At 47.2% G+C, this 26,904-nt stretch overlaps 2 protein-coding genes across 16 annotated transcripts in view; one reads left to right on the plus strand and one right to left on the minus strand.

Moving 5' to 3' along the window:
- Nucleotides 1–3,043: 3,043 nt before the first annotated feature.
- On the plus strand, nt 3,044–24,968 carry CTPS1 (CTP synthase 1). The gene is made up of 19 exons (XM_083810227.1): nt 3,044–3,229; nt 3,805–3,982; nt 4,382–4,552; nt 5,315–5,415; nt 6,639–6,755; nt 8,128–8,211; nt 8,463–8,543; nt 10,266–10,417; nt 11,696–11,828; nt 12,665–12,753; nt 14,189–14,283; nt 14,872–14,934; nt 15,793–15,836; nt 16,800–16,896; nt 17,169–17,224; nt 17,309–17,405; nt 17,712–17,856; nt 19,736–19,826; nt 21,226–24,968. The coding sequence occupies exons 2-18, from the start codon at nt 3,817–3,819 to the stop codon at nt 19,818–19,820; spliced, it is 1,776 nt and encodes a 591-aa protein (XP_083666353.1). The 5' UTR covers nt 3,044–3,229; nt 3,805–3,816; the 3' UTR covers nt 19,821–19,826; nt 21,226–24,968.
- Nucleotides 23,922–26,904, minus strand: part of SCMH1 (Scm polycomb group protein homolog 1) — a 69,843-nt gene continuing 66,860 nt past the window's right edge. For all 15 annotated transcript variants that reach the window (XR_014575180.1, XR_014575181.1, XM_083810224.1 and 12 more), the window contains one exon: nt 23,922–25,962. Coding sequence is in view for 13 of the 15 variants with exons in the window: in XM_083810224.1 (XP_083666350.1) it covers nt 25,837–25,962 (126 nt within the window). In the remaining 2 variants the exon portion in view is untranslated. The remainder of the gene's footprint in view (nt 25,963–26,904) is intronic.

A 26,904-nucleotide genomic window follows, 5' to 3' on the forward strand; every position in this document is an offset into this window, starting at 1 on the left:
AAGCACAGCATTCTGGGTCTGTGAGTGGAACTTCTCTGTGCATTAAATCTGCTGCGAACACAACAGCCTGCAGACTGCGTCCTTGCCAGGCTGGCCAAAGAGTGACCAACAGCTCAATGAGCATCCATTGCCCCTTGAACAGCAATCTGGCTTTGGCAGATCTCAGTTTGCATATATAGGATATGCAAAGCTAATTGGAACAAGACAGTGCAGGATCAGGCACCCAGCTGGCCCGTCTCATGGGTGGAGCTAAAGCCTCATCTCTTTGTTTCTCCATGTAGGAAGGATGCAGGCTCAGAGAGAGAGAGCAAGGCACCAGCTGTCAGTACTGAAAACATGCAGCTTTAATGCCCTTTTAATTGTAGATCTCAAAAAATCATCTCTAAAGGGTCAGAGTTCTCAACCCTGTCTTACATGGGAGAAACTGAGGCACAGAATGGCGACATGACCCCTCCCACCCCAGGAGGCTGCTGCCGGGGTGAGGACGAGGAGCTGGTCTCAGCCCTGCACTCTGTCCAACGGCAGAAGAGGTTTCATCGTGCAGAGCTGAGAGCTTTAATCCCTAACGCATGCTGCCTTCTGCAGTCACAGAACTGTTCCTTCCCACCCGCACCCCTCTCTGGTGATGTGCCGCCCTCTTCTCAGAGAGTCCTGCTCGCTGCCACCTTCTTGTAAGGTCACGGTCCTCTCACCAAAGCACTTCTTTCCTAGCATGGACTAGCGAGAACTCAGCACCCCAGCGGGCTCACTCCTTGCTTCCCCGGAGAGATATTTCTCTTCTTCACGGAGAAAAAGAATTGGATAGGCAGAGGCTCGAAAGTGAAGAAATCCCACCTGAAATAACCAAGGAGGGATCTTACCAGGAACTTACCAGGAGGGATTACAGTTCCCCGGTCCCTGCAGGATGGAGGAAGCATACAGACCCCTTTGAGACCCAGGGTGCTGGCAGACGCTGCCTGCCCTTCGAGGACACGCGTGGTGCCCCGGCGCCTGGTGCCGGGGTAGCTCGGCCCTGGCTCTTTGTTACTTCGGAAACTCTTCTTTTACTGTTCAATCCCACCATCTAGCGGACATTTCTCGCAGTACACTACGGGTCTTCTACACACAGCTCTCAATCATACATTATTTTACATCCCTTGTAAGATCTGCCCAAACTCCTTTGTTACCCAGGGTACCAGATGTGGTTACTTTGCATTTTGGGGAGCACCCGATCAAGTTTAGAGCAGAAGTTCATACAGCTTCACCTCGGTAAAGAAGATGAACACTTTACACAAGGCCCGTATCAATTCTGCACATGGAAAAACTAAGGGAGCGGTACACAAGGCCCAAGGGGCCCTCCTGACATGGAGAACTGGGGATGGACCTTTACTGGCCAAAGCGATGATTTGTAAATGGAGATTTTTTACCCAAATCAAATTCTGTACAGTCTGCTTGCCACTTTCCAGTGAGAGCATAACCCCTGCTAAGTTCACAAACAATGAAACATCAGATAAAACCCAGTGGTGAGCACAGAGTGGAAACCAACAGAGCTTCTCCAGTGTGTTTCACTGGCTGATCACTGCAATGGCTTTGGTCCACATCTTGATGGGAACTGGTCAAGAGAAACTAAACAAAATGGGATTTTTACAGTCTTCTCTGGAGAAGAAAGAGCAGTGTCATAACTCAGGTTGTATGCACCTCCTTTATTGAGAGAGCTGCCTCTGCCACCACTGAAGCCTTTTGGTAGATGTTTGGATCACAGTAGGAACTGTTTCATCACAGTTTCAGCAGCCACAGGGTAAGAAGTGAGGGCGCATCTGGAGAAGGGCAGATGGCAGTCACTCCCATGTCTTGATCTTTTGCTGCTTACAACATTCTTCATTAAAAAACAAACAAGAATGGTTTCCACAGGTACTCAGAGATGTGCAGAGCACTTCATCAGCATGTGAACTGCTCCATCTTGCCAACAGACTTCGTGCACCCCTCCAATGGAAGCACTTAGAAATGTTCTTGCATGGCATTTCAGATCGCTTCTTGTGGTGTGCAGCGTATAGCCGTGCTCGTGCCACATAAACCAGCTGGGTCTGTGTCCATTACTGCTTTCTGCAAATGTTGCTTCGGCGTGCCCCGCACAGCACAGAGGAGAGCAAAGGGGTGGAGTAGGTGCACCTCCTGTACGTGCGCTAATGCTGCGTAAATCTTCATTCTGGTGCACGGCTGGGTGCTGCCAATGCTTTCCTGCCTGGGAGGGTGCACCGGGGTAACCGCTTTACATTTTTTTTGTGAAGTTTTCAAACTGCATGGCACGGTCAAAAACATACATACAAGAACTTTATAAATGTGCAATGAGGACAAACAGCAAGGTTTTAAAATAAAAGTAAAGGGCATTTGATTTCACGTGACTCAGAGGGTTTGGCTCACCCCAGGTATTATCTCAGGCTCTTAGGGACAGATCAGGGCTGCCTCTGAGCTCAGGCAGAGCAGCTGGCAGAGTACTGGGGTGACAGAAAGGACAGGGAGCAAGTGTCCAGCCTGTCTCTGCTAGGTCCAGGCTTCTGCCGCAAAGTCCTCTGCTGCCGCCGAGGGAGAGGTCAGGGTGGATGGGGTTCCAGCTCTGGCTGCAGAAGGCAGCTGCACCAACTCTTTCGGCCTCGCGAGTTCTTTTCTGCTTCTCCAGTGAGTGCCGAGCAGTTCTTAGCACCCAGCCTGCGGGTGCCGGGCCCCCAGCCCCCTCAGCTCTCCAGCCGCCCCCAGCCCCCTCAGTTCCCCGGTCTCCCTCAGGAGAGGCGGGGCCGGGACCCGCAGCAGCGCTGGGCGACGCCGACCGGGGCGGGACGGGACGGGACGGGACAACGGTTCGGTGTCAGGGGACGTGCTTAGGGACACAGCTTCCTGGCGGTGCCGGTGGCAGGGGGCACTTAGACCAGGCGTTCCCGGCGCCCTCACCCACGTTAACGGCCCTGTGACTGAGGGCCCGGCCCCGCCCCGTCAGGGCTGAAGCGCGGCTCCCCTCACCCCCCCCCCCCCTCCCCCGCCACACTGCGCAGGCGCCCGAGGGAGGCCCGCGCTTGCGCCCCGCCGCGCGCCGGCCTCATGCGCCTCAGCACCTCGCCGGCTGGCAGCGGCTCGGCGCGCGCGCGCACCCCCGCCCGCTCCGCTCTGCTCCCCCCGCCCCGCCACGCGCCCTCCGCGCGCCGCCGCCGCCGCTGCTGCTGCTCCTGCTGCTGCCGCGAGGGCCCGGCGGGAACAGGTGAGGGGCGGCGGGGTGCGGAGGGGGCGCGCGGGCGGGACCACGCGGGCAGGCGCGGGGGGGGGGGGGGGAGCGGTGAAGGGCGGGCGGGACCACGCGGCGGGGGGGGGGGGGGGAGGCCGGATGGCGGGCGGGGGGGGCCGCGCCCTGCGGCGGGAACGGGGAGGGTGGGGGGGGCCTGAGGGACAGCGGGGGGGGAGGGTCGTGGGGGACGGGGGTTGACGGGGTGACGGGATGGGGGGGTGACGGGATGGGGGTGATAGCACGGGGGGAGACGGGGTGACAGGATGGGGGTGATAGGACTGGGGATGACGGGATGGGAGTGATGGGATGGGGGGCTGACAGGATGGGAGGTGACAGGATGCAGGTGATGGGATGGGGGGGGTGACAGGGTGGGAGGTGACAGGATAGGAGGTGACAGGATAGGAGGTGACGGGACCGGGGGTGACGGGATGGGGGTGATGGGGGGGCTGCAGGCGGTGCGGGCACAAGGCCGGGGTCTCTGAGCGGCGCTGGCGCTGCCTCGCCGGGTGCCACGGCCGTGCGGACCCCGCTGAGGCTGTGAGGCGTCGCAGGCCGGCGGGCAGATGAAGTACATCCTGGTGACGGGCGGCGTGATCTCGGGCATCGGCAAGGGGATCATCGCCAGCAGCATCGGCACCATTCTCAAGTCCAGCGGGCTGCACGTCACCTCCATCAAGATCGACCCCTACATCAACATCGACGCGGGCACCTTCTCCCCCTACGAGCACGGTGAGCGGCCCCCGAGCAGCGCCCGGGTCTTCGGGTGGCTCCCGGGGCTGGTGGGAAGGTGCCAGCTCCTGCGGCTGCTCCTGCGGCTGGGACCTGCCAGCGGAGCCTGTGCCACGAGGCAGCCTGCAGCAAGGATGGGCTCTCGGGGGCTTTGGACTCTGGTCTTTTATCGCTGCAAATGAAGCTGGTGCCTGGTGGAGGGGTTCAGCCGTCAGTGCGTTAGTCTTCTTTGTTGGGCAAGGCTTCTAGTTTTATGAGCTGCTCCTGAATTTGCTGTAGCAACCAAAGAAGGTGTTACCCTGTGTTGAATTCTTTAGCTGTCACATGCAAAACCAGCAAGTTGCTGATGCAGACCATATCTCTGTGATGTGTGTGCGTGTGCCTTTCTGTGTCCTGCAGGCGAGGTGTTTGTGCTAGATGACGGAGGGGAGGTGGACCTGGACCTTGGTAACTACGAGCGCTTCCTTGATATCCGACTCACCAAAGACAACAATCTGACTACTGGGAAGATTTACCAGTATGTCATCAACAAGGAGAGGAAGGGAGACTATCTCGGCAAAACAGTCCAAGGTGATATGAAGCTTTGTTTCTGGTGCTTAGATCTATATTCCATATTTCTGTACTGGTCGGATGCTTTTGAATTCCATCTTAATTTGAGGTCTTTTTTTCTGATCTATGCTGTCTTTGTGACGTTTTTGATTTGAGAAGGCACGCTGGTGTAAATTTTGGGGTGCGTGCCAAAGTTTACCTGTAATCCCCCTCGAAACCGTACAGTGCTCAGGAGCGTACTGCCTGTTGTATGACCGATATCCTGGGCTTGGATCCAACTTTCTAACAGCCAATCCTAAATGTGAACAGACTTCAGACCAATATATCTGTGGATTATTTGGTAGCTCGTTAAGACTGTTACTGTTGTTGATAACTCATTTAAATAATACTGTCATGTCTTTAGAAGACCCGAAGGGTATTTGAGGATTAGATCAGTCTTCTCTTTTTAAGCATCCTCGACAGCTGCTTTGGATAAAGATTTTTATAGGCGGTTTAAAACAGGCTAACTTTCTGCTTAGTGCATAGAACTGTATTTACTGGAAGCTTCCATCTTAAAAAGGAACATTGTTTACATATGTTTAAATTGAAGCAGGATTACATTTCCTGCCAAAGCACCTCTCTTGAAAATCGCAGCCAAGAATAGCCACTTCAAAAACGCATGCGTCTTTAAAGACATGTATCAGTGCTGATGTGATATGGGAAGCAGTGGCTAGTTATTTTCAATAATCTGGTCTGTAATGGGATAGGTTGTGATTTTAACCCTTTCCATGGTTTATTCTTCAGTTGTTCCCCACATCACAGATGCTATACAAGAATGGGTAATGAGGCAGGCACGAATTCCTGTAGATGAAGACGGTATTGAACCCCAAGTTTGTGTGATTGAGGTTTGTAGCTCTTAAAACATAGCTTTGTTTCTGTATGGAATAAACTGAACCATACGTATGTTTTGTTTAATAAAACTTTAATTTTCAGTAATGTTTGACTTTGCATGTTGAGGTGGTTAAAAATCTCCCCTGTTAGCCTCACTTTAATCTTCTGGTTGCTCTGTGTGTGAATCCATATACAGAAAGGCTTAGGTCCTGGACAGTTATATTTCTGAGGTCCTTTGCTCTCTAGAATAATACAGATTAGTTTACGGAATGAATTTTAGCTCTCGTAATTTTATACATCGAAGTCTGAGTTAATGGTGCTGTGCCCTCATCGTACTTGGTGGATAGAGGGAGGGTAGGTAAGTGACCCTCTGGAGACAAGTACTTGCCTCTCCTTAGCAGTAACAGGACCCTTGGAGTGACTACCTCCAGCATAGACCTAGAAAAATGAATTGCACGAGTCAGTAGTGACGAACCCTGTTCTGTTGCCTGCACGTTGTATGTGTCATCCTGCTGCCAGAGGAGACAGAATAGGGCTGAGCCTCTGAGGTGGTGCCGCTGAGTTGGCTGGCAGGATATGCTGATACAGGAGAGAAAGCGGTTGTCAGAGTGCCCAGGTCACGGTGACTTAGGACTCTTCCTGCAGCTTGAGTGCCAATTGCTGTCCCAGGATTTGCAGCTATGGATCCTGAAATACCTAGGAGGCACTGTCTGACAGCGCTCAGGAGTTCGTCACTGCTCCAAAGAATGCCTTGTGTTTCTTCATCTGCATGTGTGCAAAAACACTGTATAGTTACTTAAACTAACAGAAATTTTGCTTCTTGGTGCCACCTAATGTTCATAAACGATAATTCAGAAGATCTGTGATAGTAGCCCAACAGCATTTAAACACTTAAATCTTTTCCCTGAAGAGAGATTAAAGGCAAAGCTAATGTCCCTGGAGATGTGCTGTCCATGTGAGAAGCTGTTTTTCTTGTGGATTTTTGACTTTGGGGAAAATCATGAAGGTAGAATAATAGTTGGGGTACACTGGAGGCTGAGGAAGTGGCACATACAACTGGCAAATCTTGTTGCTTTTCATATTGATGTTTTGGTGTTGATGCTCCTTAGGGAATTAGAGGGAGGTGCTGGGGAGGTGTTTAGATGTCCTTTTATGTATGTGTTAGTACCCTTTAGCATTCCTATATAGTAGAGTTTTGATGCTAACTTTAGTTCTAAATGTCTTTGTCGTTTTTTAGCTTGGTGGAACAGTAGGTGATATTGAAAGCATGCCTTTCATTGAAGCTTTCCGTCAGTTCCAGTTCAAAGCCAGAAGAGAGAATTTTTGTAACATTCATGTCAGTCTAGTTCCACAGGTAAGGAACTAAAATGCCCTGGTGGTCAGCTGCTTCTTCTGATCCGAAGCTTGATTTCTAAATAGGTGTTTCTGATATGTTGTATCTAAAGACACTGTATTTCTGTTTCTGTATATAGAAAGTTCTGGAAGAAATGCAGAGAATATATGGTTACATATTTTTATAAGGTTCACAAGAAAAGAACAGAAAATTTTCAAAGTGTGTAAGCATATAATAAATAGTTGGGAGTTGCAGCAAACTCAGTTTTTACTCTTTAACTGCTGTCTTTCTCTTTGGAATCATTTAGCTTTTGCAGATAAATTTGCTTTCTAGGACTTCCAGATTTTCTTCATTTGTGTTGTCTTTCACTTCTGCAAAGCTCTCATAAAATTCAGTGTTAGAGCCAGACCTCACAGCCATTTCATTTTAGTATGATCATATTCCAAGTTATTCCTACACGTCTTCGTTATTTCTGTTACTGTGTGTCTTTTTCCCAAGATGTCCAGTATCTGTAATTCATGAAATAAGTTGGGTTTCTTTTGTAATTTCAAAACATAGTACTGCGTTTTGAAATACAATCTGTGTGTTTTCATCTTTAACAGCAGCCAGATGTGACAGTTTTTAATTACTGTATAATAGTCTTAGTGGCAGTTGCCCTTGGTTCAAAAATTCATTGAATAAGGTCTTCAGAAGCAGTGCTATTAAAAGAATCAGTTAATTAGAAATCACAAAGAAAAACAAAATGTCCTTATGTTCCAAGCAGATGCTGCAAACTCCACTTAATACTAAAAGCAAATGAAGGTACTTTATGCCATGTAACGCCTGATATAACCTCATCTGTGTTATCTGCCCTGGATTTGAACGCAATTTACAATCTTAACCACTCAAAAACCTCTATTTCAAGAATTGCTGCTGAAAACAAGTCTTCCATGGTAATGGAAGTATGCATGAGTAATTCTTGTTTAGGAACTGGATTTGACAGAGTAACTTAGTTGCGTTACAGGGGCGCAGATCAGTCTTCGTTCTCTCTTCTCAATCTTACCTTCCCTTTCTGGCTGGGCTAGGTGATTTAGGGAGAGAAAATCAGAAATTTAAATTATTAGGTATTTGGAGGGAACAGCGAATAAAAGACCTGAGACTCCCTGTGCTCTCCTTTTCCACAGTAGAACGCATGTCTTCTTACTGTACAGACTTGAACTCTGGTTTCTGCTGGTTGATTTCAGTTTTTGAGATTAAAATGATGATAGTACCCAGGGGTATTTAAAGCTCATGTAAATTGTCTAAAAACTGGGTCAAAGTTTTATGAGACAAATAGGGTGGAGAGTCCCCAGTAACGTGAGTCATTGCTATAAATCATCAGAAATTAATGTAACAAATTCTGCTCTTTGACCAGCCAAGCTCTACAGGAGAGCAGAAGACTAAACCCACCCAAAACAGTGTTCGTGAACTCAGAGGCCTCGGTCTCTCACCAGACCTGGTAAGGTTTGCTGCATGGCTTTGAATTTGAAAATGCACTACTGGCACGTTGCAACAGCAAGCTAGTCTAAATAAGTTGAGTCCTTGCATATTGGTTTAAACAAACAAACAGAAAAAAAGTAACTAGGCTGTTTTTTTTTTCCAAGTCGCAGAGACATTGCAGAAAGACATTTTTTTTTTTTGTTAGAGGTTTGTTGTGTGAATGTCTGAGTAGTCTGCTGCTTCAGAACCTTGATGTTGCTGTTCTGTTAGATTGTTTGCAGGTGCTCTACTCCATTGGATACCTCAGTAAAAGAAAAGATTTCCATGTTCTGTCATGTTGAACCAGAACAGGTAAAGGTTGCTGTCTACTTTGTTCATTGCAAGTAACAATAAATATTGTAGCTGTTTGTCAAATGCTGAGTGAAGTTTTACCTGAGCATAGAGCTGTTGTTCTAGCTCTCTCTGTAATAGCTGCATAATTCATTAGCTTCTTTGTCTTACCTGCATTCCTTGCATAAGCAACCGTTACAATTGTCCTTTTTGTGTCCACATCTATTTTTTATAAGGTAAATATGCTTAGGCGTAAACAATTCTGTGGGATCCAAGGTATTTTCTGAATACCTTGTTTATCCTTCAACATTTCTTCTGTGAATACAGAGGAATGAGATTTTTATCAGTATTTAGAGGCCAAAGGGTAGGTGCCCAAAATTGGGTTAAAAGGATATGTGAATGCATTTTTGTACACTACTTTCGTGATGGTGTTCTTCTGCCCATGCTCACATATGGAGAAATTACAAAGAAAAGTTTAAATGGTATTTGAGAGGAGCATTGTTTACTTGAATGTTATGTGGTATGCAAAAAATCCACGTTAGCCTGTTTTTTTGTTGTGCTGAGTGTAATCCGCATAGCATAGTCTGAGGTAGACCTTGGAAAATAATCAGATAGTCTGGAGGGCGCTTACTAGCGCTTTCAGTTCCAGCCAGAGCTTGAAAAAGTGTGTCTTTTTATGAAACAAGGGATATCACTGCACATTTTCAGGCTCTGTCAAGTCTTTTTAAGTTCCTATACAAGATCAAAGGGAGTCTTGCAGTTTCACGTGTTAGATTCAGAATTAGCTGGTGATAATACTGATGTGTCAGCAGTATGATACCCACCTCTTGTTTTCTAACCTGCTGTTGATCAGAATTGTAAGTAAATTCCCCACATCAGCCACTTTCTTGGAAGTTTAATGCAATTTTATGTAGTTGTTTCTCTAACTGCAGTTGCACTTGAATTGAGAAGTAAATGTTACCGTCTGCAAAGGAGGAAAATAGTAGTTTAGTTCCGCTGGTGAAGCGTTGAACTTTGCTTTCATGTGAATTGGGAGAAATGAGGATTTAAAAATAGTTGTGCCAGATTTTTGATCCTTCATAAAGTACAGTCTCCGTGATGGTCAGGTGGCCATTGTTTAGAGACATCTTTTCTTTTCTGCTGAAGCCTTCTTCAGTGAACTTGACTGTTGAAGTCTGTATTCCTCACCAGTCTAAGGATTCTTTGTTCTGTAGCTGTTTAATTCCAAGTTTGATGGAGGACTGAAAATGATTACTCTATTGAACCCACGGAGTTCCCTGGACTTTAATCAGACTTGGCGCCCTGGTTAAGAATGACAGTGGTGGGCAGATCCAGTCGTGCTGGGGGTTGTAGTTCTAGAAATATGAAGTCCTTCCTTCCCCAGAGCTGGAGACCTCTGCTTAGGAGGAGAAACTCACCTCTCTTGACTTCTTTTTTGAATTCTGTTACGCACTTGCATAACTTCCATAGCACCTGACTGTCATATTGCTGGGTCGTCGTGCCACAGCCCTTCCTCAGGCTGTAGTGAGTCGCAGTACCTGGGACGTGGTGAAGGACAACCTTTTTAAGTATAGGGAAACTAGTATTAAGCTGTTCATGTGGTATGTTATTCAGTGCATTCTTGCATGTTTAAGTAGTCAAAGGGTTGTTTGCTAGAGATGGAAGTTCTTTCAATAGCCATGTAAAAATAATTTGACAGGCACACTTAAATCTGTTCTAATGACGTTCGTATTTTATGAACAGGTTATCTGTGTTCATGATGTCTCTTCTATATACCGGGTTCCTCTGTTGTTAGAGGAGCAGGGAGTTGTTGACTACTTCAGACACAGGCTTGATCTTCCCATTGGGAGACAGCCCAGGAGGATGCTTATGAAGTGGAAGGAAATGGCTGACAGGTGAGCTGCACCGCTGGGTGAAGTGAGACTTAAGAATCTCAATAAGTTCCTCTACTTCATTGTTGGTTATTAGGTTATGAATGTTACTACATATTCATTCAGTGTTCTGAAGTGCGTAAGCTTTCTCCTCTTTTTTTCTTTACTATAAAAGTACATTTTCTTCCTAGATGTTTAACCATTCGGAAAAAAAAAAGTCTTCAGTTTGAGAGTCCTTTAAGATACATTGAGTTCCTTACATTGTGACGTTAGTGTACTGCCTGTGTCAGAACCATTTTGAAGTGCTTAATGGGAATGGCTCAGCCCTCCCCCCAAAAAACAGCAGCGTTGTTACATAGCATTGAAATCCCTTTGTAGGCGTAGATGGGAGTCATCACGAATGTCAGTTTAAAAGAAAAAAAGTACCTTTTGTGTGTGCTTTCAAGCAAGTGAAACAGCTGTTTTGTAACTGTTCCATCTGAGACTCCTAGAATGCTTTTTTTTTTTCTCATGGGGACTACAGTGCTTCCTCCTTGTGAAACAGCGAATTGAGTCTTTCCAGTCAGCATTCAGGCCCTTTCTGAAGCCTTATATATGGCTGTCTTTATAAGAAATTAATTTTCAAGATCTAGATTCTTCCCTTTAAAACACACGTGACCAGTGTAAAGAACGTTTCACTTTGACAGGGAAAGCCCTCAGTAGATGACTTGGTTAAAGGTACTTAGTAATTCTGAAATAAACTGTAGAAACAGAATCTCGTAGTTGTAACCAAGGATGCTGTGTAAATCACGTGCTGCCAGAGGCTGGGGACAGAAAGTGTAGGCAGCACAACTCAGGATTCTAGAAGCCATTTCTTTATTTCTGGCTGCTGAAGTGAACTCAGTCAGAAGCAGCGTGGGAAGATGCCGTGCAGTATAAACATACGCGGAATTGTGCTTTGATCCTCTCTTCTGATAGTTTACTGCTGACTTTTTGGATATAATAGAACTCCCCGAAAAGACAGTTTGGATCTGTTCAAAATGGCTTTTTATCACAAGGAGAGACAAGTTAATTTATACGTAACTTTATGCAAGCTTTTGCTCTCATGTTGCTGTTTTTTTTCTTCCATTCTTGCTTTGATGTTTTTTAGGTTGTCTTTGTTACAGAAGGTCATCTCTTTCACAGTTGGTTTATCTCCAGTCTGACAGACTCCCAAGAGCCTAACTCTTGAAATTACTTGAAAAGCTGAATAGAATATAAATGATTCTTGCCCCCATTTCCTCTTAGTGATGAAATAACACCAGTGTTTTGATTTTTCTTTAGGTATGACCGTCTCCTTGAAACATGTTCCATTGCACTTGTTGGCAAATACACCAAATTTTCAGATTCCTACGCGTCTGTCATTAAGGCACTGGAACATTCTGCACTGGCTATCAACCATAAACTTGACATCAAGGTGTGTGTGTGCATGCAAGTAAATTTCCCCTTTCACACTTACAGTGCTGCCCATCTTAGTTGTTAGACTTAAAGGGAGAGTTGATCCAGCCAGTGAACTTTAAAACTGTTCTTGGATTACAGCATCTGTTGTCAGGCATAAAACAGCTTTAAAGCAAACCAGCCTTTCATCCTGAGAGTTATGCAAGGCGTCGGTGTAATTGACGGGAACTCCTGAGTGCTCAGGGTTGCATGTTGAGCTATGACAGAGCTCTAGATGTATTTGAAGAGGGCAATATTTGGTTTAATTTCTAGCAGTTGTCGAAAGTGATCCTTTTTTAGGGTTGTCGCTGTTAACCTTGTACTGACAGCCTTATGATGCTTCTCCCTCTTTCTTGATTAAGGTTTTAATGCTGGGCTGGCTCCACAGATGCTTCTAATAGTCTTGATCACAGCTAAATGTTCTGAAAAGGTTAAAATGTGGATCTGTTGTCGGAAATTGAATTTCTATTTAATTAAAGGTTTTTAAAGGTGCAGTGGATTCATGATGCCACTGAGTCATGGAAATAGCTGCTTTTTTTTTTTTTTACAACAACGCTGTTCTACATTTGTCTTACATTTGGACTTAACTTTTTTTTTTTCACCTCCACTGATTTTTTTTAAGAGTGGTAAAAGGCAAATACTGTGTGTTCGTCAATGGGTAGTTCCTGGTAGCTGTGTGTTTGTATGGTTCAGAAGGGTAATGGATTCTGTGTGTGTCGTGCATCGAGACCTTGCCTTAATGAGAACTAAGGAGACTCTGTATTTATATTTTTTGTGGCACTACCTCATAATCCTTTTTGGGATTTTTTTCCCCAGTATATTGACTCTGCTGACTTGGAGCCAGCAACCCTGCAGGAAGAACCTGTCCGATACCATGAAGCATGGCAGAAACTATGTGGTGCTCAGTAAGATTCTTGTGCTCTGTCCGTTTCTTTGGAGCATGTCTGATAAACGTGCTACTTCTGACACTTAGGGAGTGCCTCGCCATAGTCCTTTTTCTTAGGCAGTGTACCAGCACGCTCCTGGAGCTGCCCCAAAGACCTCTCAAGGAAATTAAGGATAAGATAGAGTAGAATGACTTTGAAAAAATAAAAATGAAAAATGAGGGAGTTTGTGAAAGGCAGCATTAGGGAAAATTATTATGGACATAAGGATTTGCACAGGCTTAGCAGGGAAACGGGGTGAGAGGAAATGAGGAAAAAGGATAGATACTGGCAAAGGTTTGGAAAACCAAAGAGAGGAAATACGTAAATGTGGTATTCAGTTCTTTAAGAAGAAGGTGTAGGTACTTTGTTCAGCTCTGGAGCCACCAGAACAAGGACACGGATGTATTAGAATGAGTCCGGAGGAAGCCACCAAGATGATCAGAGGGCTGGAGCACCTCTCCTGTGAAGACAGACTGAGGGAGTTGGGGTTGTTCAGCCTGGAGAAGAGAAGGCTCTGGAGAGACCTCTCAGCGGCCTGACACTGCCTAAAGGGGGCTGCAGGAGAGCTGGGGAGGAACTCCGTGTCAGGGAGTGTGGTGATAGGACAAGGGATAATGGGTCTAATCTAAAACAGGAAAGGTTTGGATTAGATATCATGGAGAAATTCTTTACTGTGAGGGTGGTGATGCACTGGAACAGGTTGCTCAGAGAAGCTGTGGGTGCCCCATCCCTGGAGGTGTTCAAGGCCAGGCTGGATGGGGCTGGGGGCAACCTGGTGTGGTGGGAGGTGTCTCTGCCCATGGCAAGGGGGTTGGAATTAGATGATCTTTAAGGTCCCTTCCAACCCGAACCATTCTGATTCTATGAAAAAGTGTTACAATGCAGAGAAATGCCAGGAAGATGCAGAGTTAGCCAGGAAGCTCTTGTTAGAAAACAAGAACCAGTGGGGCTTGTTAGTCCTGAAGGAAGCAGTCTTTGGGTGATACTGATCGAACAAAGAAGCTCCTGCAGAATTCAGTTTCCTTGTGCCTGGGGTTAGGACGACGTGACTGCAGCCAGTGGCTTCCTTGGCATGGGCCGGGCTGGATGATGCATTTGCAAACAGGTGGTTGTTGCAGAGTGTGTGGATCATCCAGCGTGAACTACTTGAGTATTGCAACCTGCGTTGTATTTGGGATTCCTTGGAAGGTAAAATGGGCATTCATAAAAAGTTTCCCTCCAAATATTTTGTGACACCTCATATGAAGTCATATAGAAGCTGTGCTGCAGACAGGCTTTGCCACTTAGGGCACTTTAAAGCCCTTTTCAGTAGTGAATTCTTGCAAGATGTATAGGAGAGAGTGGCACGTGGTTGCTGGGAACCATGCTGGTGTGGTGAGTCACGTGTGAAAAGAATCTCTTCGCTCTCGTGCAGCGGAGTCCTGGTTCCTGGTGGATTTGGCGTTCGCGGGACAGAAGGCAAAATTCAAGCTATTTCTTGGGCAAGAAAACAGAAAAAACCCTTCTTAGGTGAGAAACATTTTTCATCCATTAGAAGAAATAAAGAAGTTGAATAAAAGCTTAACTGGACTGCAGCAGGAGCTTTGTGGATTTTCATGAGTGTTTAGAATATGTGGTTTTGAAGATAATTGGCTGAAGAAAAGCGGTGGTCTGTGCTCAGCTTAATGGGATAATAGAGTCATCATCTTTAGTTAGCTCTGAAGCAGTCAGAGTTGGTTGGGATGTGATGAGAAAATCTCCACGGTGAGGGGGTGTGAGTTTCAGAGCATGGCTGTGGTGATCTTGGCACCTGGAACCAAAGAAATGTGTGAATGCTTTTAAACTAACCGGGCGTAGTGCGAGACTGGAGATGTCGTGTGAGCAGTGGGTGGGGTGTGAGGTGTGGAGGCGAAATGTGTCAAAGCAGCCTGGTACAGGGCGAACAGCCCCTTAAATCCAAGTCCCGGTCAGGGGTCTGTCTCTTCCAAGCTTTCCTCTGACTCGGGACTGCTCTGTGAAGGCGCGTGCGCTTTGCCCAACAAAGCTTTTGCTTTTGTGAGCACAGGCTCAGTGGTCCCTTGTCCTGACTTGGTCTGTGTTCTGTCTTTCCTCCTGCAGGCGTTTGTTTGGGAATGCAGTTAGCAGTTGTGGAGTTTGCGCGCAGTGTTCTTGGTTGGCAAGGTAATTGCACAGAGCCTTTCCTGGGCTTTGGACGTTTTATTTTGGTTGGTGGGGTAATACCTGTAATACCTGTAACTCTATATTTTTCATTGGTAGGTAGATTAAATTTTTTTTCTAGGCTTATAAAAAAAATTCCCCTCCTCCTTTGCTAACCCAAATAAAAAAGAAATAATCTCCTTATCCTATTCAAGTAAAGCTCAATGCTGTAATGCTTTTAACAACAGAAAAATTTCTGTTGCTTAGAGTGAGGTTCAGCTCTTGATTAAGACACATAAGTGAAGTTGTGCTCACGTGTGCTGGACAGCCTAATTCCCATTATAGCCGTTGGCAATGAAGACCAGAACACAATTCAGATGACCAGGCAGTTGCACCTACTTCAGCAATTTGAATCGCTTTCTGGGCTCCACTCCTTGAATGGACTCGATTCCTGTTTTAAAGGAAGTTTTGACAGGAATTAGTGTCTCAGACTGATTCTGAATCTTGGTAGTAGTGAAGGGGTGGAGGGGGCAGGTACAGGGATGTGTTTTTCAGAGTACTTCTTCCTTCCCCCTCCCTAGCTTTATTTAAAATACTCAGAACCGATGTATTTTTCCTGAATGACCCTTGCTTTCAGCACCGAGTGCACTAGCATTAGTTGCCCTACCTCTGGGCAGAAATTAATATCTAACGTTGCTGACAGAGTACTGCGTTTTTGCTGTCTGGGGCTGAAGTGACAGCTCTGTGCGGGCAGAGGGTCTCAGCAAAGCTAAGGCTGCTGCTTGCCAGAAGGGTGGGGATGGGATGCAGTTGTACCTGGGTGAGGTGCATGCAGTGGTGAGAGGGGCTTTGTGTTTCTGATCAATTAATGTAACATTGCAGATGCCAACTCAACCGAATTTGACCCCAAAACCACACATCCAGTGGTGAGTATGTCGTGACTTGCTTGCAGTATCCTTACTGTGCTAGGCTTGTCTGCACGCACCCGTTGGTATAGATAAGAGCTTGGATTATTGTGTCTTGTGGCTTTTTAAGTCTGTTTTTCGTCACTTCCTAATCTGAACAGCAAATGTTTCCTAGTTAACTGTATGACAGTTGCCACTTCTTAGACTATTATAGTGCTTGTTATTGGTGCAACAGTGATATATATATATATATATATGTAATTGCACTTCTTCTTAAAATGAAATGTTTCCTAAGAGGTGAAAGAAAAAAATGCCCTTCTTAAAGGGCAGTTTAAAAGCTATCTGAAATCAAAGAGTAAACAGTAAAGATTTGGTGATATCCAGGTCCAGTCAAATTTGGATATCACCAAATTTGATTATGATCTCAGAAATTAGCATAGGCAAAGATGAACTCCTTGGAACATTTGTGGACAGATTTCTGGACCTGCGTTTCTCAGACTGCAGACCACACGTGTGTCATCCGGGGTCCCACCATAAAGGCTGGCTTCTGCTATGTTTTTAGAATGCTACTCAGAAGAAGAGATTTTTCTAAAAACAAGCTTATGAAGTTATACAAAGTATAAGTGATTTCAGGGGTATTTCAGGGTTTTGTTTCTGTGAAGTTGTTCTTGCTTAACATTTAGTTCGGTAAATAGCACAGTATTATTATTGTGTGATCTGTGTGGGCTTTGACTCAGACAATTTCCTATGCTAGAGCTTCCCAAATATCCACAAGCCTTCTGTATGTTCTCTGTACAGCCTTTACTAGAATAACTCAGCTAATTAGTCAAGTTCTGTTGGTCCACCTTCTCAAGACAATGTTCTGTGGGTTGTTTAGTTGTTTTCTGTATTGATGTTGATTGCTTTTTTCCTGTTAGTATTTCAGAGTGTGCCTGGGACTGAGCATCTCTCAGTCTCACTTCCTGCTCTGAATGCTTTTCCCAGGTCATAGACATGCCAGAACATAATCCTGGGCAAATGGGTGGAACCATGAGGCTCGGCAAGAGAAGAACACTCTTCCAAACGAAGAATTCAATCATGAGTAAGGCTTGTCTTACCTTCCATGTTTGGAAGCGTTTCCTGGGAATAAGATGCCTATATAGCGGGATGTAGTGGGTATAGGGAAGTGAGATCTGGGAATGTTAAAGCATTCCTTGAACTTATTTTCCAGTAGTGAAATGGAGATCAATCAATTTGGTCCCCTCTAGAAGTGGCTCATTACAGTGGATGCTAATTGTATGAACATGTTAAAACTTGACGTCAGGTGAACTGTTTGGCATTTATTTAAGACATTGACTTTTTTTTTTGGTGTAGGGAAGCTGTATGGGGATCATGATTTCTTGGAAGAGAGACACAGACACAGGTTTGAGGTAAAAATGCTACTGTGGGTGTTGCGCTTCTCTGTATAATCCAGGCAAAAGAGATCATGGGTTTTCTTGCTTCTGGTCTTCTAGGTCAATCCAGAACTGAAAAACTGTTTTGAAGAGCAGGGTTTGAAATTTGTAGGCCAAGATGAGGAGGGAGAGCGAATGGAAGTAGTTGAGTTGGAAGGTGAGTATTTAAGCAATGAGATTATGAGCCTCAGTATCTATGAGGGAAACTGTGAAGGTAATCGAGCAGACTTCTGTGTGGGACCAGTCCAGGCTCCCTCAGAACCATTCCATGCATAGAATGACATGCTGAGTTACATAAGAAAAAAAAAAAGTCCCATGGGCCTGTCCATTTAGGAACAACAGACAGGATAGGAAAGATACTGATCACATTTAAGCCATGATGATGGGGAAGAAGTGTTTTCAGGTGCAGTTCAGCCATAGGCTTAGAGACTTGTCATTAATGTTTCCTGTTTCTTTCTTGTAGAGCATCCATTCTTTGTGGGTGTTCAGTATCACCCTGAATTCCTCTCTAGACCAATTAAGCCATCTCCTCCATACTTTGGCCTCCTGTTGGCATCTGCAGGAAGACTTGCACATTATCTGCAAAAGGGCTGCAGGCTCTCACCCAGGTAGGTTAAAGGAAGACGCCAGACTTCTCATGCAGCAATGCTTCCTCCTACAGGGTAAACTGGAGGCTCTTGTTCACACAGAGTGGGGCTTCGCTGGACTGCGAGGTGCTGGGGGTACTTAGAATCACAGGATGATCTTGGAAATCTTTTCCAACCTAAATTATTAAGTCCAACTGTTAACCTAGCACTGCCAAGTCTACCACTAAACCATGTTCCTAAGCACTGCATCTACACATCTTTTGAATAACTTCAGGGATGGTTACTCAATTACTTTGTCTGGCAGCCTGTTCCAACCCTTTGATTGAAGAAATTTTTGCTAATATCCAACCGAAACCTTCCCTGGCACAGCTTGAGGCCATTTCCTCTTGTCCTATCCCTTGTTGTTTGGGAGAAGGTGCTTGCAGTACCTCTTCTTCACAGTCTTATTTGAAACCTGTTGTCTTGTATTTTAATATTGACTGTAGTGCCATAGAGCTGCACTTGCCCCACAGTGAGGTCCCAACTTCAGGAAGAGTAATTCTGGAGCGTCCTGTTGGGAATCAGATGTTTCAGGAAACTCAGCTGGGCCTGCTCTTTTAGATGACTGGAGACCTCACAGGGTTTTCTGCATGTTTCTTGTACAAGTCCTAGGTACAGGTTGGTCCTTGAGAAACTCGTTTCCATTGATGGTTTAAAGAACAGTCCCAGCTTGTTGCAGCTTTGTGTTTTTTTTTTTTCTGCTGCCTTAAGCTTTCTGTTAGTTTGCAAAACAATTAATGTTTTGGACAGATTATAACGGTGCATTTACTTTCTTCTGTTGCTCCTGACTGCCCTGCAGTTCTGCTCAGTAGACATGGCAATATGCAGCAAATAAATACCACTTCGGTAGTGACCCTTTTCTCCTTATAAAGAAAGACGTTCTGTTGTAGTAGGAATGCTAGCACACTAGACCACAGCAGCAACAACCAGAAATACCTAAACAATACCAGAGAGAGAACACTAAATTTGGGCTGTATGGATAAGAGAGAAAGCCAGTACATGGACAAAAGCGTTTGTCTCTTTACTCAGCATTTCTTAGACCATGTCTAGAATGCTTTACACAGTTTTGGGCCCTCCAGTACAAGTAAGATGTGGATAGACTGGAGGGAGTTCAGTGGAGGGCCACCAAAGAAGATCAGGAGGCTGGAGTACTGGCTAGTTGAGGAGAAGCTGAGGGAGTTGGGCTTGTTCAGCCTGGAAAAATTATTTTGTTTATGGGGACTTCATGGGGGTCTAATAGGAGCCCACCAGTACCTATGAGAAGGTTTTTAAGAAGATGAAAATGGGATTTTTACAGAAGTGCATGATGGGAAGATGCGAAACAGTGGACGCAAATTGAATCTGTTTTTCACCTTCAGACTGGTCAAGCGTTTGTGCAAGTTGCCCAGTAAGGGTTGTGCAGTCTCCACTCTTGGAGAACTTCAAAACGTGACTGGATGGATCCGGAGCAATTGTCTCTGGTGTGATAGCTGATCCTGCTGTCTGACTGTCCTGAGAGCCCTTCCAGTCTGAATTACTTTGTGATTCTGAAAAAGTTCTTTAATGGATTAGAGACAATCAGCGGTTACTGAGAAGATCATGGATGGTTAACCAGTCTCCTCTTGATTGAATTTAATTTAGATTAGCTTGCTCTTAAAATGTTTCTCTCTCTATCTGTATAGATAGATGTAGTTTGATTTATATATATACATTTATATTATAATATTTTATAATATATTTATGTATTTGTTATTCTAGGAAATTTTGCATGCTTTGCTTTTTGTCCTAAGCGAACAGTACAAAACTGCACTAATTCCTGATGCACATCTAGGTTTATAAAACACTTCTGCTCTGTAAAATAAAATCTTTCTGAATTCTACAGGGACACCTACAGTGACAGAAGTGGCAGCAGCTCGCCTGACTCAGAGATAACAGAGCTGAAGTTTCCGTCGTTCAATCATGACTGATTCCCGGTAACTTTTAATGATACTAACCTCTTCCCTTCTGGAAGAAAAGATCGTTGCCCAATCTGTCTTTCTAGTGTTTCACATCAGTTGGTTGAAAACTGGCATGCTGCAAAAAGTGCTGGTGCTTACACGTGTTCTAGCTGTGTGGAGGGATGCATAGTACCTCACGTCTGTGTAACAGATGTGGGTGTATATTTCCCTAGCAAACTGACACGTAATAAAGTATAAAAATAAATGTGGGAGCTTAGGATTGACTTCAAATAAAGAAACAAAGCGCAAATACAGCACACCTTGCTGAAAATGGAAGCGTGGCCAAGCAAGGGGTTGCTGGATTTAGAAGGCTTAGTATTTGGGGAGCACAATCTTACCTTTGCCAAAAAGCCATACTTGAAATATCCATTCTCCCCTACCTCCTGAGACAGCAAATTTCTCTGTTAAAATTGGATGTGTGTGTGTATAAAAATAAAAACTCATTTTTGGAGGAGGGGCAGTAAACCTTAGCTTTCAAACTTCAGCAGAAAAAAAAATAAAAAATAGAACACTTCAAACCTTAATTTCCAATGCTAACTGCAGAGTGGAAATGAGGGTTAGCCCATGAAATCTAGCACAGAAGTACTTCCCCCATCCCCAGTCATGGTACTGGGCATTTGTAGAACTAAAGTTAGCTAGAATCGCTTGGGCGTTGGGTTGTTCCAGATCTGGTGCCATGGCAAACCACGAGCTGAAGAACCCCTCTCTAAAGTTCAGAGGCTTTGGCTCACTGAGAGCATCTAGCAAGCTCCATGACATGCCTGGTACTGGGTAGAGAATTGATACCTGGTAGCTTGGAAGCCTTCCCCAAAATAAAGTTGTAGGGAAAGTCAAATTGGCACATGTGAGGCGTGCCCTGTCCTGCTGACTGACCTGCTGGTTCAGGTCTCAGCTCAACTCTGTTAATAGCTGCAACAAAATGAAGGTTTTCCTGTTGGTACAGGCAGTGAGCGGGCAATGCTGCCCATCCGGGGCTGGGAAGGGGGAGAGGTTAATGCTTAGCCTCATAGTGCTCATTCGCAAAGTTTTATTTAGATGCTGACTTCTAGAATGAAGTTCATAGAATGGCTAGAATCATAGCATGGCTCGGGTTGGAAGGGACCTTAAAGATCATTTAGTTCCAGCCCCCCTGCCATGGGCAGGGAATAACCCCAAGGTTGCTGTCTTGGAGATACAATCTAGTGGTTTTAAAACTGCCACAATGCCCCTATGAACTAAAAGACGTCTATTTTCAGACAAGGAATGTTGTCAAGTTGCAACTGTTAGGTTTGTCTGGAGCGATGCAGTTTTAAGACTCAGATTTCAGTGTGCTATGCAATTTCAGTCTATCAAGTGTTACTAATTAATTCTTTTATTTATTTCTTTCCTTCTCCAGATGCGTCTTCACTGAAGAGCCCTCATTAGATTTTTTCCAGGCATTCTTACAGCAATAGCTTGAACACTGTCAGCTTTGGGCTTTCTTAAGTTATGTTTGTTTGTTTTTTTAAAATTCCGTTATGAAATCCTGTCTATTTCCTCAAGTCTTCTGTCTTGGTTTTCTGTGTAGATTCTGATTATTTCTGGAAGAGAGCTCATCACAGCACATGCACCTCTAGACTTTCTTCAGTTAGCACCATCTTGGAGATAAAAAGCAAATTTGAGTATGAGATTAGATGTGTTGGGGAGAGTCTAGTTGCACACGTCCTTCCTAATGCATGGTAATGCTGGCATGAGTTTATATCTTGGACACTGGTGGTTGTGTTGCTTTCTCCAGCCTATCTGCTCCCAAAGCAGTCTTTATTACTTGTGAAATAACGTGTACGATTCTAGATTTGGAGACTCGGTTCTTGTGCTGTGCTGCAGAGGATGGGTCTGTTAAGCTTTATGCAGTCTTTTTTTGGGAGGGAGGCGGGGGGATGCTTTGTTTATTTTTCCAATAGTATTTAAAAATGTTTGGCACTGGTGGTCTTGGTGCATTCATTGCCGGCAATGAACTTTTAACCAGGAAAATCTTCCTGGAATAGAAGAGTTAATCTGGAAAACGATCTGCTCTAACTGTGATATGTCACTCTGCAGGGATGCAATTAACTTGGATCGTGAAAAAAAGCAAAACTGTCAGGAAAGCCCATCATTGCCCGAATCGAGGCGTAACTGTTAGCCCTTTCTATGCCAGTGTTTGCTGGTGCTGCTTCTTGGGCTGGGAAACTTCAACTCCTTGCATCAAGGGGGAGGTACAGAACAGAAAGTGAACTACTTTCAGATGCTGCCTTTAAAAGCTCCCGTTGTCGTTTACCTTGGACTGAACAGTTCATGGTGCTTTTTTCTTTGATTTGTAGAGGAGCCTTCCTTTGCCTTTTTTATACGGCGGAGCCACGTGTGCCGCGCTCGATGCAATACAGAAGTGCTATTTCCTGAGGGAGGGGCTTAGCAACTTGCCGACAGTGTTACTTGGTGTAGTTTGTAGAAGTGTGCTGTCCTATGATGATGAGCTCAGCTTTGCAGTCCTGGGGTGGGAAATGCACTCTTTTTTTTTTTTTTTTTTCCTGCCTCTTGCTGCAGTGTAAGCAACGCAGTTTTTGGTCTCTGGTAATTTAGAAGAAAGGAAAAAAGTTACTCAGTTGTCTGAAGTGTCATATATTCAGAAATCTTCAGTTCATTAAAGTTTGGGGAAAGCTGTAAATCTCGAGCCTGGCTGAGTACTAACTCTTGTGTTGTCTGGTGCCAAACTTTATTAAGCACTGTTCTGTCATCTTAAGTGACCTTTTCCAAAGTCCTTCTTGCTTTATTCCTTAATTATTAAATATACATTGTAAACCTGCTTTTAGCCAGAAAAGCTTTAAGCCTTCTCTGTGTGTGTCACTTACAACATCTCTGAAAAATTTACCAACCGAGATGCTCTCTGTTCTGAGCAAAATGCCAGCTATAAAATGGCTGACTCTAGCAGTGTAAGGTCACTTGTTATCTGTAGCACAACTTCCTTTTCTTTTTCCTGAAATATCTTTATTTTGGCCAAAATTGTGCGACTGACTTCATCATTAAATGATTATTTGTAATAAAATAACTAGTCAAATGCTTGCTATATTACTTCTGTAGCTCAGAGAAAAGGACGTATGTGTAACATTGTCTAACTTTCAACGTTTTTCTAGCTTGCATTGGCTAATTAGCCTCACAGTGGTTTTCAGACATCTATTTCTGAAGTCCATTCCTCATCGGTCTTTGCTCCAGCCCTGCTCAGGCCCTGGTGCAAGCTTCAGACCTGGGCTGCAGGCTTGGGGCCCGGGTGAGTTGCAGCAGCAATTTCATTTTTTTGAGTTGTTGGAGCCCTGTGTTCAGCCCTGGGGTCCCCAGCACAAGGACACGGACCTATTAGAGCAAGTCCAGAGGACGCCACAAAGATGATCAAGGGGCCGGAGCACCTCTCCCGTGAAGGCAGGCTGAGGGAGCTGGGAGAAGAGAAGGCTCGGGGGAGACCTTACAGCAGCCTTCCAGTACCTAAAAGGGGACTACAAGAAAACTCTTTGTGAGAGAGCGCAGTGATAGGAGAAGGGGGAATGAAGCTAGTAGGTTTATATAAGGAGGAAATTCTTTACTGTGAGGGTGCTGAGGCCCTGGCCCAGGCTGCCCAGAGGAGCTGTGGGTGCCCCATCCCTGGCAGTGCCCCAGGCCAGGCTGGATGGGGCTGGGGGCACCTGGGCTGGTGGGAGGGGTCCCTGCCCATGGCAGGGGGTTGGCATTAGGTGGGAGGTCTGAGGTCCCTTCCGATCCAAGCCACGGTGTGATTCTGTGCCAGAGAGGGCTCTGGGCTGACTCCAGAAGGGCAGCACCACTCATGGGGTCATGAAGCGCCTCCAACCTCTAACAAGCGGTGCAGGACCTGCTGCAGCCTGCCCAGTTCTCCCCCCCCCCCCCACCTCCCAGCAGTGCCCATGGAGGCAGGGATCCGTCCGTCTGTCCTGCCCCAACGCCTGACCCTATCCCCACAGTGCCCAGGCTTACCCCCACGGCAGGTGCCTGTGGAAACGCTGCCAGGGGCCCAGCTACGCGCTCTCCCCCCCCGCCCCCCAGCACGCACACAACCAGCAGCGCGGAAGCGTACTTAGTTATTCTTTTATTTATAAACAAATCAACATAAAATAAGTGCAGAGGAAAGCACTGGCTGACCCCGCATGGGGACCTGTCTACAGCGGGCCGGCGGGATCAGCGTCGGATACAAACGAGGGGCATCCCGGGGCCAGTGCTGCGAGCGACGGGGGCTCTGTGAGGTGAGCAGAGCCCCACCTCCCTCTGAAGACACTGGTGCAGGAGCAGGGAGTGCAGCAGAGACCTTGCTGTACAACAAAAAGCCTTTTTCTTACTTTGGGGTTTGTGGTTTTGTGTTTTTTTTTTTTTTTTTTTTTTGCAACTTTCCCCTTAGGGGTAAACCTGACCCAGTGCAAGAGACTGGAGAAGAGACTGGCTTGCCACGGGGACCCTTCCTGCTGCTGCCCACGGCCCTCGAGGGTTGCAGGGACGAGGGTGTGAGACGTTTCACTGGATGCAAAGAGGGTGACCTAACGGCAGGAGAAGTGCTTGCAATGGAGATCCCCGTTCCCTCCTTTGGTCATTGCAGGAAGGAAGCGCGTGTGCGCCAGCTCCACGGCCGCTCTCCCCGGTCAGCCCTGCCCCAGGGCAGGAGACGCTGCAGGGACCCAACAGCCCCCGGCCTGGCCCCCGCAGCCCCCAGCCGGGGTCAGGGCGCTCCCCAGGGATGCAGCTTTGGCACAATCGGGCGGCCTCTGCTCGGGGACTTCTCCTGCAGCTGCAGTAACACATCTGGGACAGCGGATTACCGCTCAAGTGCCATCAAAAATAAATACATTAGACTGTCTGAAACAAACAGGTGCCCCCGGGCAGGGCAAAACCCTCACGGGAAGAGTAACGCAAGGGCTGGTCACCAGACCGGGGTCCTCTGCCTTGCCAGACCCGACAGCCTCTTGCCATTGCCGAGCTGGGACGGAGCGAGACACCAGAGGACCTGGAGGGCCCCTTGGACGATGAACCTTTGCACCTCTGGCTAAAAATCTCCAAGAGCTGCAAGTTCAACAACAGGTACAAAAAACATTTTAAACAGAAAACTCCTTATAAAAAAAAAAAAAGAAACAGAAAAGCAGGAGAGAAGGATCAGTCAAGTCCTACAGCATCCAGCCAGCCTCCAATGCTGACCCAGATGCATCCTTGCCACGGCTACGCCAGACCCAGACATGCTCCTCGGCTCTCCCGTGGCTCGCTCCATCTCCTTGGCCGCACGGCGTCCCCAGCTTCCCCAGTCAGAAATAAATACAAAGGCCTTCCTACCAGCCCCGCGTCCCCAGCATGTGGAAGGCCAGGAGGGGAAGGGCAGGCAGTGCTCGGGCAGTGAGGGTGCCCCGGGGCGGGCGGATGGGCGCTTGTGGAAGACGGGGAGCGGGGTGGTTGCTGCTCTAAGCCAGCCGCCATGCTACGAGGGCCGAGTGCGGTCGCAGGCGCTGTCCCTCTCGCAGGCAGGCTGCCCACAGGGGCACAGCAAAGCGCAAAGCGTCCGAGGGGCCGGGGACCACGGGCCGCCTGGGGCAGGCGAGGCCGGGAGAGCAGGGCCGGCTGGGTGCTCCTGCAGCACAGCGAGAGGGAGAGGAGCCAGCACAAGCCCCGTCCTGAGGGCTCTGCCACTGCTCCTGCCCAGAGCAGCTCCTCAGTCCCAGGGCGGTGGGACCAGGAGCCTGCAGAGCGGCACCGGCTCGGTGCTCGGACGTCCACGAAGCGCTGGGTGTGGAGCCCAGGGCCAGCCGAGTGCCGGCCTCCTTGCCAAGGCCCGCGGGGCCTGGCTGCCGGGGGCAGGGGTGGGCGGCTGGTCCCTGCAGCAGGCCGGGGTCGGAGAGGCGTCCGTCGGCGGCGTGGATGGGTGTGTGTGCATGCGTACCTGTCTGCAGGTGAGTGCGGGTGTGGGTGGCCAGGAGCAGAGCTTCCAGGATCTGTCCTGCCGAGCGTCCTCTCAGAACTTGCCTTGCTTTAGCTTGTCAATGTGGTAGGTTAGCTTTAGGGCTGGCCCCAGCTTCAGCCCCATGTACTTCATCATCATGTCGCTCCGCAGCAAGAGCAGGGCTTTCCCGTCGATCTCCTGCAAGGAGGAGAAACAGCACCCGTCAGAGCCCTGTTCGGCCCTCCAGCCTCCCAGATCTCAGCTGCCCAGGGCAACTCACAACCCGATGGACAACCGAGGAGTGCCTTCTGGCTCTGGCTGCTGCTGGCACCTCAGGACAGGCAGGATTTTGTTCTCATGGCTCATTCGCGTTTGCGTTCGCCCAGCGTGAACTGTTCCTCAAGCAGCCCAGCAGGCTGTGCTGCCGGCAGGCCCCTGCCGCTTACACTGGCAGGCCCAAACCCTGCCTGTCAGCCAGGCTGCGCCCCCAACACCGACAGCTGAAACAGCACAGCTAGCACAGCGCATCGTTCAACAGCAAGGGAGGCAGCTTGTACGTAGCCTCCGCATCCTGGTGTGGGCGTCCTGCCCCCGGCCCTGCCTGCGGCACAGGGGACACGGCCTGGGCGCCACGTGGTGGTGGCACACCTGCTGGTGGCACGCCTGCTGGAACCATGCTGCGGGGCAGCGAACGCCCAGGAGCTGTGCTGAGCTGGTGTCAGCACCCCCTGAGCGGAGCGGCAGCGCTCGGGAGCAGCCTCTCACCCAAGGGCATTGCTGCCCTGGTGCACGGAAAACGTCCTGGGACAGGATGTGCCCTGAGAGCCATCCTACTGCCGCGCACGCAGCACTCTGCAAACTAGACTTCACCCCGTGAAAAACGGCCATGCTGAAGTCAAGGCTGGAGAAACGAGGCAAGAGACAGAAATCTGTACACCCAAAGAGAAGGCCACAATGTGCAAAGTTGTCTGGAGTCTCTAAACAAATGCCCTGCAGCTGGCAGGGAAGTGGAGCATCTCACCTCCAGCAGGCCTGGTCTCAGCAGCGTGGCTTACAGAAGTACCTCCTGCCTCGCAGCAGAGCCAGACATGCCCCTCGCAGAGGCTCAAGAGGGAAGGGATCATGAAGCCTGAAGAAACT

This window comes from Anser anser (assembly GCF_964211835.1).
Source record: "Anser anser genome assembly, chromosome: 24".
Taxonomy (NCBI): Eukaryota; Metazoa; Chordata; class Aves; order Anseriformes; family Anatidae; genus Anser; species Anser anser.

What these genes read in the sequence shown, in the direction of transcription:
- CTPS1 (XM_083810227.1), top strand. Translation starts at nt 3,817, where the DNA reads ATGAAGTACATCCTGGTGACGGGCGGCGTGATCTCGGGCATCGGCAAG. An exon ending in TGGAAGGAAATGGCTGACAG is followed by an intron (nt 10,418 to 11,695) that starts GTGAGCTGCACC and finishes ATTTTTCTTTAG; the next exon opens with GTATGACCGTCTCCTTGAAA. An exon ending in GGCTGCAGGCTCTCACCCAG is followed by an intron (nt 17,857 to 19,735) that starts GTAGGTTAAAGG and finishes TGAATTCTACAG; the next exon opens with GGACACCTACAGTGACAGAA.